Source organism: Notolabrus celidotus, chromosome 23 (genome assembly GCF_009762535.1).
Source record: "Notolabrus celidotus isolate fNotCel1 chromosome 23, fNotCel1.pri, whole genome shotgun sequence".
NCBI classification, from domain to species: domain Eukaryota; kingdom Metazoa; phylum Chordata; class Actinopteri; order Labriformes; family Labridae; genus Notolabrus; species Notolabrus celidotus.
This window is the reverse complement of record NC_048294.1, coordinates 510461-521473: the sequence shown is the minus strand read 5'-3', so window position 1 is coordinate 521473 and position 11013 is coordinate 510461. Positions and strand designations below refer to the sequence as shown.

General features: G+C 43.2%; 1 protein-coding gene across 1 annotated transcript; it reads left to right on the top strand.

Annotated features, from left to right (window-relative positions):
- Positions 1-1060: 1060 nt before the first annotated feature.
- Positions 1061-5195, top strand: LOC117807751 (low affinity immunoglobulin gamma Fc region receptor II-like). The gene is made up of 9 exons (XM_034677149.1): positions 1061-1197; positions 1320-1426; positions 1863-1904; positions 2143-2400; positions 2515-2760; positions 3231-3407; positions 4179-4247; positions 4782-4850; positions 5146-5195. The coding sequence occupies exons 2-9, from the start codon at positions 1396-1398 to the stop codon at positions 5193-5195; spliced, it is 942 nt and encodes a 313-aa protein (XP_034533040.1). The 5' UTR covers positions 1061-1197; positions 1320-1395.
- The last annotated feature ends 5818 nt before the right edge of the window (positions 5196-11013 follow it).

Below are 11013 nucleotides of genomic sequence, written 5' to 3'. Positions count from 1 at the left end.
AGTGGCGGAGGGGGTCCAGTTCGGTGGCCTTAGGACTCCATCTCTGCTCTTTGCAGATGATGTCATCCTATTGGCTTCATTGAACAGTGACCTCCAGCTTGCACTGGGATGGTTTGCAGCTGAGTGTGAAGCAGCGGCGATGAGGATCAGCACCTCTAAGTCTGAGGCCATGGGGCTCAGTCTGAAAAGGGTGGCTTGCCCTCTCCAGGTCGGAGGGGAGTCTTTGCCTCCAGGTGGAGGAGTTTAAGTATCTCGGGGTCTTGTTCATGAGTGAGTGGAAGAGGGAGTGCTAGACTGACAGACGGATCGGGGCGCCGTCTGCAGTGATGTTGACGCTGTACTGGTCTGTTGTGGTGAAGAGAGAGCTGAGCCGGAAGGCAAAGCTCTCAATGTACCGGTCAATCTACGTTCCGACCCTCACCTGTGATCACGAGCTGTGGGTAGTGACCGAAAGAACAAGATCAGGAATACAAGCGATGGAAATGATCTTTCTCTGCAGGGTGTCTGGGCTCAGCCTTAGAGAGAGGGTCAGGAGCTCAGACTTAAAGTAGAGCCGCTGCTCCTCTGGATCAAGAGGAGCCAGATGAGGTGGTTCGGGCATCTGGTCAGGATGCCTCCCGGACGTCTCCCTGGGGAGGTGTTTCAGGCATGTCCGACTGGGAGGAGGCCACGGGAAGACCCAGGACACGCTGGAGAGACTATGTCTTTCAGCTGGCCTGGGAGCGCCTCGGTATCCTCCCAAAAGAGCTGGAGGAAGTGACCGGGGAGAGGAGAGTCTGGGCTTCCCTGCTGAGACTGCTGCCCCTGCGACCCGGACCCGGATAAGCAGAGGAAGATGGATGGAAAATACTAATTAATCCAGCCATCAGTTTTGGAGTTCTGGTAAAAGTTCTACCTTTCAAAATAGTAAATATAGATGCAAAAACACAAATACAATTATGTATTTATTTGTTTTATTTGTGTCCACTGATAATCAAGTTTCTCCTGTTTTTAGGAACTTAATCTAAGATTACTCTGCCATGAGTAGGACATCATAAAGTTAATCATTACAACACATATTCTCTTTGGCCATACATCACAAGTTAATGTTTACACGGACTGAAAAGTATTTTGTGAGAATTAACTATCTGTGTGAAAACATCACATGAATTACAGATTATCTAAATAAGTCTCCATCAGACGTCCTCATCTGCTCAGGTTTGTTCAACACACACTTGTCTGACAGTTGAACCAAAATATCAAGCTATTTTTATCTCTGAGATCAGCTGATACTTCTGCAGTTGTTACCTACAAGCTGAAACAGCGTCTCCTCTGCACAGGAAAAGGAAGTACTACTATGTAGTCTTCAGCATAGAGGGTTTTCATTCAGTCTGAGACAGTGAGGACTGAGACGACATGGAGGTCACATCACTTTGGAGTAAACTGAGTGAGTACGCTTTAATGTTTTATCCTGAAAACTTCAAAATAATGTAATATATACAACTATATTCTTATACAACTTATTCTTATTATAATGCAAACTTTTTACTAACGTCTTTGTAAAGTCAGGTATCATCTATTTGCATATGAACAGGCTGTGTGAGTTCAGAATCATGTGTTTTCTGTTTCTATTTTCCTACTTTTCACTTCTTTTGCATTAACAAGTGAAACATTCATGATGGATCATTTGTCCTCAAGTAGTAACCACTCTTTCTCCAAAGCACCACATATTTGGTGCACCTTATAATTAGGGAATGCTGGTTTTAATACTTTGTATTATTGTTGATGCTTTTGTGCACATGCTCAGTGTGTTAGCTTAGACTTAGTTCCATCCCTGATGAAGACATCCATGTCTAATATGCTGCTCTCTTTTGTTTCTCCAGTGCTGCTCACTCTTCTGAACACTTACTCTGCTCAGACAAACGGTGAGTTAAAGTCTGTTCAGTTATTAAGACACAACATTTCTAACTGTGTCTAGTCTTTGAACAATATCATTATGACAGGTTGTTATTAGTGAAGTGTTTATTCCTGCAATGTAAGTTTAAGACGTTCTTAATTATGCCGTCACTTAATTCTAAAAAGGTGATTAGTATGAGATTACATTGCATGTATCTAATTTTGGAAAAGCTCTTCTAACTTATTTCTTCTTTCCCTTGGTCACAGATGATGCTTTCCCTCATATTGAACCAAACAGACTTCAGTTCTTTGAGTATGAATCCCTACAGTTAGATTGTAAGAGGTTTACTGGCTCTACTGAATGGAGGGTGATGGGAAACACTTCGTCGTCAGGAGCATCTCGATGGGAGGATTCAACGACATCCAAAAATATCAAACCTACTTTTGTGAGACAAAGTGGAGAGTACTGGTGCCAGAACGGAGAAGGAGAGAGAAGCAGATCACTCAACATATCTATTGTTCAAGGTAAGTTTAAAAAACTGTAAATACATGCTTTTTAAAAAGGACTTTTAATGTTGGAGGTTGATGCTCTGCAGTGGTTCAACTTCAGTGTTCACTGATTTTTCTCCTGTTGTCCAGCTGGCGGTGTGATCCTGGAGAGTCCTGTTCTCCCTGTGATGGAGGGACAGACTGTCACTCTGCACTGCAGGAAAAAGACACCACCCCACGACCTAACAGCTGATTTCTATAAAGATGGACATCTTAAAAAGACTGAATTTAAAGGAACAATGACCATTGACAATGTCTCTAAGTCTGATGAAGGGCTCTACAATTGCAAGATTCCAGGACATGGTAAATCACCAAATAGCCGTCTGGCTGTCAAAGGTGAGAATTGAAACAATCAGAAAATCAGACATGCATGCACAGATGTTCCATTTTAGTTTGGTTTGTGGATTCACTGACTGCTCGATACATGAAGTCTGCCTTTTCTGTCCATCTGTAATCAGAACTGAAACCCTGTGAGTGGTTGGAGAGTCAGACAGGAGGCAAACATTTAGTATCAGATGCCACACTGACTTTAAGTTTGGCATCATGGGCAAGCATGCATCCTGTCAGTACTTTAGAGTCTGTGGGAGGCTCTCTGTTGGGATGTGCAGGACCACTCCTGTAATCCCTGCTTCTGAACCTAACATTATTTAATTACTGTAGTGCACTCGATGCAAATGATGCATGTTGGTTTGATGTTTGGAGTAAGCAGTAAGCAAGTAAATAATCTTCAGTCCAGGCAGGGTTAAACTGCCAGTTAAGCACCGTACTGCATGTTGTGAAATGATCCTTTCTCGTGGTGTTTGTAGTATCCAGGCCTCCTACACCTGAAAGCACAACTCCAGCAGGAAATGAAACTTCTCCCCATCCAGCCTCCCCTGGATCCATCCAACTCTCCACGCTGTTACCAGTTATCTCCACCATTCTGTTTGTAGCCGTGCTGCTGGTGCTGGTAGTGGGACTACTTCAGTGTCAGAAACACAAAGGTAGAAAATTAAATAATAAAAAAAAAATAATAATAATAATAATAAAATGTTGAATAAAATAAAACAATGCAATAAAAACCAATAGAAAAGGAAATCAGATAAAGTTATCTGTCTTATTTGTATATATTGGTTAACTATTAACTCTATTATTGACTAAAATATCTGTGTTATTATATATTTATGTTTATTGATGCCACTGTTTTTTTTCTTTTGTTATACAGCTGCGTGCTTTTCAGCAGACGCACCATCATCAGGATCAGACCCAGGTCTGTAAAGCTTTTCAACATTAGTTTCATGCACACATCATCACAGAGTGTTTTTAAGGTGTTGTCTTATTTGTTTCTTACAGTGTATGATCAAGTTGTTGCAGCTGAACCACAAGGAGATGTATATGCTAAAGTCATTAAAAACAAGAAAAAAAGAGGTATTTATTTTTGCAACACTCGAATGCATCTTTAGTTAGAAATGCTTGACAGTTGAAGTGTGAGCTTTACAAACCTTGATAAGATAAGACATTGTTTACTTCATCACTAGTTATATCAGCGGGTCTGTCGGCAGTCAGTTTACACATGACTTCTGTTACAGTTCTGTTGTGAAAAATTAACAAATCTGTGTTGTGATCTGCAACATGATTCCATGAATGCATGGTGAAGGATGATTCTCTCTGAGGTCAGGCTCACTGTGTCTTACTTTAGTACACCCAGAGATTATTTAGACATAACACACTATCTAACAAGCTCTTTGGAAATGAAGTATGTCTGTGCATTTCAGGCGGTCAGGAGACGATGGGGAGTAATGTGACGTATGCTGAGGTCACGACGAAGAAGAAAAGGGCCAGAGGTACCTGTTTAATAATACATAGAAAATATGTAATATCAATCAATCAATCTTTATTTATATAGCACAGAATCACAACAAATGTTCTCCTCAGACTCAAACAGAGCCGGTCTAGACCGGACTCCCATCTTCCAGACAGGACTCAGTCTGATCTCCTCTTAATCCACCATGAGCAGAGCACTTTGCAGCATTTAGCAAGTTACAGTGGCAAGGACAAACTTCCTTTAACAGGCAGAAACCTCCAGCAGGACCAGACTCATGTTAGACACACATCTGCTGAGACCGTGTTGGAGAGAGGGATAGAGGGAGATGAAGAGAGAGAGAGATGATAGTGGAGATATTCAATAATGTTAACTTAATTTTTACTGACAAAAAAGCCACATACAACTTATTAAACAATCAAAAGCTGTATATTCAAAACTCACTGTAGCCACTATTATAAGTCTTAAACAAGTGAAATAATTTGTTTGTACCTTTTTTTCTTCTTCTGCTGAAATTCTGATGTTTGTTTTTCTTTCAAACTTTTGCTTTTTAAAGGAGAGGAACCAGGTCATGCGTCATCAACAGCAACATATGCGGTCGTCACACCACAGAGGAAGGAAAGAGGTATTTCACTCTAAACTAAAGTGTTAGTTAGTTTAAAAAAGGTCAAGTTCATTTTTTCAAATATGTGTCATGGCAAAAAGCAATCTTAATCAGTGTTGCTTCCATCTTGTTGAATCACATTTGATTACTTATAAATAGGACTATATCAGTCATGTGTTATCTACAGAGTAATTGATTTAAAGGACTTAAAAACACTCTTTCAGGTAGTCAGTTCTAACCAAAATAATAAATACTGTAACTGTTCATTATCCTAGTTTTTGAACCATGTTGACTGCTGTATTTTTGTGTTTTCCAGGATACAGACATGAGCAAACTGCCATGTTTCAACAAACTGCATATGAATGATCTTCATTCAGTTATTTTTTAGTGTTTTCACAAAACATTTTCTGCTTTTCTTTGGTAATTACAGACTGTAAGTCAACTTATTTTTCTTTTTTTTTTAAGTTATATTTTTTGGGGCTTTTTGCCTTTATATCATAGGACAGCTGAATAGAGACAGGAAATGTAGGGAGTAGGGAGTGGGGGAAGACATGCAGGAAATGGTCCACCGGTCGGTATTCGAAACGGCGACCCCGGCGACCCCTCCTGCGACTCTCCTGCGACCCCTCCTGCGACCCTCCTGCGACCCCTCCTGCGACCCTCCTGCGACCCCTCCTGCGACCCTCCTGCGACCCCACCTGCGACCCTCCTGTGACGCTCCTGGACCCTCCTGTGACACCTACTGCAACTCCTCCTGCGACCCCTCCTGCGACACCTCCTGCGAACCCTCCTGCGACCCTTCTGCAACCCCTCCTGTGACCCCTCCTGCAACCCCTCCTGCGACCCTTCTGCAACCCCTCCTGCGACCCTTCTGCAACCCCTCCTGCGACCCTTCTGCGACCCCTCCTGCGACACCTACTGCGAACCCTCCTGCGAACCCTTCTGCAACCCCTCCTACGACCCTTCTGCGACCCCTCCTGCGACACCTCCTGCGAACCCTCCTGCAAACCCTTCTGCAACCCCTCCTGTGACCCTTCTGCAACCCCTCCTGTGACCCCTTCTGCAACCCCTCCTGTGACCCCTCCTGCAACCCCTCCTGTGACCCTTCTGCAACCCCTCCTGTGACCCCTTCTGCAACCCCTCCTGTGACCCCTCCTGCAACCCCTCCTGTGACCCTTCTGCAACCCCTCCTGTGACCCCTTCTGCAACCCCTCCTGTGACCCCTCCTGCAACCCCTCCTGCGACCCTTCTGCAACCCCTCCTGCGACCCTTCTGCGACCCCTCCCACGACACCTACTGCGAACCCTCCTGCAACCCCTCCTGCGACCCCTCCTGTGACCCTTCTGCAACCCCTCCTGTGACCCCTTCTGCAACCCCTCCTGTGACCCTTCTGCAACCCCTCCTGTGACCCCTTCTGCAACCCCTCCTGTGACCCCTCCTGCAACCCCTCCTGTGACCCTTCTGCAACCCCTCCTGTGACCCCTTCTGCAACCCCTCCTGTGACCCCTCCTGCAACCCCTCCTGCGACCCTTCTGCAACCCCTCCTGCGACCCTTCTGCGACCCCTCCCACGACACCTACTGCGAACCCTCCTGCAACCCCTCCTGCGACCCCTCCTGCAACCCTTCTGCAACCCCTCCTGCGACCCTTCTGCGACCCTTCTGCGACCCCTCCCACGACACCTACTGCGAACCCTCCTGCAACCCCTCCTGCGACCCCTCATGCAACCCTTCTGCAACCCCTCCTGCGACCCCTCCTGCGACCCTCCTTTGACCCCTCCTGCGACCCTCCTGCGACCCCTCCTGTGAGGGTCTTCTAGTGAAGTTTTCTTGAAGTTTTACACAGAATGGACGTTGAATGCATTCCAAATTAGACTGAGATATTTCACAGTGTCATTACTGACCTCCATGGCATTCACAGCAACACGATGTCAGATTAAATTATAGCAGTTTTTCACAGTGTGACAGTTAAACCACATTATTCCACCTTCACCGAGATGCTGCATGCAAGAGTCGAGCTGCTGCATCTTTAAACAGACGCTCTGTGGTAAACCATGAAGATATCAGAAGTTTTATCAGAAGTTAGAAGTTTAAACCTTTATGTTTTCACAATCTCCATTTCATCTTCATGTTTATTCAACAAGTAATACAAGTGTTAGTGTTAATGTTTTACCTTTTTAAATTTATTTTATTAATGCAGCCAAATTTTTATTATTTTTTTTAAGAGCATTGATAGTTGCTTTTTTGAATACCACAGACAAAATACAACACAAAAGAGAACAACATATAGTTTAGGATGATGGTAAGACTCATTCTTCATTTGAAGATGTGTGAAAGACCAGAATGTGAAATCTAAAGTAAATGTCTATTTCCTAGTTTCCATCCAACTTAGGGAACTCATGTTTATTAACCTTCTGCACACATGTAAACTTAACCAGGCTGTGTAATGCATCTCTGTTCATGCAACACCCAAAACATACCTCTGTGTTAAAACTTATACTTGACTTGAAAACAGTTTTATTTTTTGCAAAGCATCATTATTAACAGTCCCAATTTAAGTCATTGCTTCACAGCAGAGCCACTAAACCACTTTTTTTGTGCTGTTTGCTCTATTTTGGTCAATGTGGTTTCCATGAATAGAGCTGCTGCTGCTTGTTTTCAATGCAGGCTTTATGGTAAACCATCACAACACCTGATATTAGAGCCAATGCATCAACTTGACAACTGCAGCTGTGGTAGTTTGTAGAAGGGTGGTGTTCTGTAGATGTTGTGAGAGCCACTCACTCACACATGAGGAGTCTTTGGCCAATTACAGAACAGAGTGTCATCAATATGTTGGCCTCCACATGACCTTGAAAAATGCTGTCTCTTTCTCCACTCAGCTTCAGCCTGATGCAGCTTTGCTGCTGTGCAAATTAATGAGGAACTATTATTGTATCTTTGTGTTGTTAAGATAAGATGAGATAAGATCCTCCTTTATTCGTCCAACAACGGGGAAATTCATGGAGTTACAGCAGCAAACAAGAAGGTGTACAGAACAAGAATTCAACAAGAATATATATAGGAAAGAAATGTTCATCAGAGACGACAGCTTGGCCATAATCCTCCTGTCAGCCACCACCTCCACAGGGTCCAGGACTGAGCTGGCCTTCTTCCCCAGTTAGTTCAGTCCTGCTCTCCTGTATCCTGTCCGCCCACAGCAGGTGAAATCCTTCCAATGTGGCGTTCGTGTCTGGTGTTAGCTCTGTTAGCATGATGCTACTCTGGTGCTGGGTTAGCTGGTCCACCTTATCGTAGATAGATCTTACAGTCCCCATAACGGTGGGTGGAAGGACAGGTCCATGTGGTTTTTTCTTCGCTTGCACCTCAGTACCAGCACGTCGTCCTCGCCTCCTTCTCCTCAGCTCACAGGGAACATTGGGCCTAGCGTCATTTAGCATTGGCACGCTACAGGCTGCTAACAGCTGATCTCATATTTAAACAACGTTACCATGGATACACAGGATCTCTGGACACACACAGGAACAAAAACAATAAGAACACCCCTGCAAACGTAGTCAGTTTGGTGTCCATGACCAACAAATGAGTCCTTAAAAGTCCTGACAGGCTCCAAATACAAAGAGAACTAAACAGATAGAAGAACAACCAAGAGAGAGCTGCTGCAACAAGCACACACTCCAGCGGCGCTAAGCAACGTGTCTTGTTAATGTCTTGCATTAGTTACGGACAGTAAACATCTGTGGATACAAAACAGGAGATGAGGAAAGTTAAATTGTGTTGTTTTCACTAATAACAATCTTTTGTGACTCACAGGTCCATGACACCAGAAACTTTTGCATGAGGAGATAGCATGTATTCTATGAGAGGAGATCCAAGTTGTAACACATATTGTACTTTCCACTGTATCTTGCACTGATGTTCTATAATCATGTACAAAAAATAGTGAAAGGGTAAAATTATAATGATCAAGGTCAAATAAACTCATCAGTTTAAAAAAAAGTATTTTTTAACAAATTTACAAAAAAAAAAAAAGACAAACTTCACAAAAAAGACAAAACACACTGATCCCCATTATTTGTGCAATAGTGTAAGAGGGTGTAAGTTACCAAACAATATATTATACGCCTAATTTAACAAAGTAAAAACAGAAACTCATTGTGATATGTTTAGAAGATTTAAGGATTTGGACTGACATGGTGTTCACCCACTGTCACCTCAGAGCCTCATTGCTCATGTATGTCTTATTAAGCTGAGCGCGTGTGAGTGGTTTGATAGAGAGGAACAGTTAAACCACATGGTTTCACGTGTCTGCTCTCACAGGTGTTTAAAAATGACAGAGCTGCAGCAGCTCTGAAATACACTCGCCGTGGTCAGTTACCAACATGAAACTGTGTCTGCAGTTTGACCTGAGGTTGAAAAACTGTGCAGCTGATTTTAGAATCTACACGTCCCACATCTGTGATAACTCTAAGATAAAGAAACCACACATTTCTGAGTTCAGAGCATTTCTTTATCTTTGTTTGTTTGTGGCATAAAAAGGATCATGCGGTTATTCTTGTCTGATCTTAAATACCATGTCATGTATTAAAGTATTTAATGAACCTTAGATAAGGTGTCTGAGGTGAATGCAGGGTTATGTTGTTCCTTATTTTTACTCATCACACCATCTCTGTATTTTTGTGTGTTTGTCATTTATATTTTTAACTGAGCATCTGACCCTGACATACGCTGTGCAGAGTGACCACACAGCCTCTTCAGTGTCCTCTCTGTAGGACAAAATGTGAACCACTGTCCACCTCTGCTTGATTAAAAATAATCATTGAGATATCATCTTTGTGTTTTTCTTTATATTTGCCATTTCAGAACATGGTGTATCATAAACATGAATTAAAAGTTGAACCCTTTTGGAGCAAACATTCACATTCACACGAACAGGCCCTCACACACCCGCCTGATGAGCAGCAGGATCCACTTTTGCACCAGTCATTGCTGTGCTGAAGTACTTATATGCTATATTGTGCAGAGTTTGGTGAGTTTTTGGGCATGTTGAGGCATACAAATTTGGGATTCATTCATCCCACTGGAAAGAAAAGTCATCCTTAGGGTTCTAATAAAGCCTTGCAATGCATCTCGGTGCTCAGGCCCAAATGAAAAAACATGTTCAGCTGCAGTCAGCTCTGAAAAACAAAAACAAAACAAAGAACCAATGCAGCCATAAAACTAACATCAAAACACAACTTGAAACTCAAACAGTTGGCCACACCTCTGAGGTTTGGGGGCGCCTTTTATAAACTCTGTAAAAAATGCATTGATAAGAGAAACCTGTCTGTTGGATCGTCATCAGGAAGTGGTTGAGATCATAAAGCTGTAGGTTCCTGGACCAGGTGTGTATCCCTCATACAAGTTATGGACTCATGGTAGCAAAGTCAGCATGTGTTCCCTGTGTGAGCACCACTTAGCATGTCTGTGTTAGGCAGGTTGCATTGAGTGCTAACCTGGTTATTAGCATCTTGCTATCTCACCAATGTGCTTTATGTAGCAGCATAGATTTAGCACTGGGTATTTGTGGGTCAGTGGTGCAGTTGCTTTCAGTTGCCTCAAGGCGGTAGTAGTGAATAGGAATGAAAGGGTTGAGGTGAGGTGATATGAAAGGTTGTCAGTGTCTGGTGGGATGAAAAGGACTGAGAGGTTGGGTCTAGAAGGAGTGTAATGAAGGGGGTATAGGAAAGTTGGGGTGTTAGGGGTCATCCCATCCTAAAAGGTAAGAAGGACAAAAGGGATTAAAGAAGGAAAAGATGAAGTGAACCCTTACTCCTTAAGGGGAAGTTCAATTTCCACACTCTGTTGTTGAAACATGCTGCACATTCATAGGCTGGAAATCCACAAACAGGATGCACTGATGAACATATATCAAAGTTAGGGGCTGTACAGAGACAGGCATCCCGGTCAGTTGGGGTCTACTGTCTTGCTAAAGGTCACTTTGGTAAATGGACTTGTACTTATATAGCGCTTTTCTAGTCTTTCTGACCACTCAAAGCACTTTTACACTACTCGCCACATTCACCCATTCATACCCATTCACTCACTCATGGTAGAGGCTGCTACAGTAAGGGACCATCAGTGTTACCTAATGTCATTCGTTCACATTCACACACCTCTGAACAACAGAGGGAGCAATTCGGGGTT

Excerpts from the sequence above, each read along its gene's own strand:
- LOC117807751 (XM_034677149.1), top strand. The coding sequence starts at position 1,396 with ATGGAGGTCACATCACTTTGGAGTAAACTGA. Across the intron at positions 2,401-2,514 it reads CAACATATCTATTGTTCAAG|CTGGCGGTGTGATCCTGGAG; the intron begins GTAAGTTTAAAA and ends CCTGTTGTCCAG. Across the intron at positions 3,408-4,178 it reads TCAGTGTCAGAAACACAAAG|GCGGTCAGGAGACGATGGGG; the intron begins GTAGAAAATTAA and ends TGTGCATTTCAG.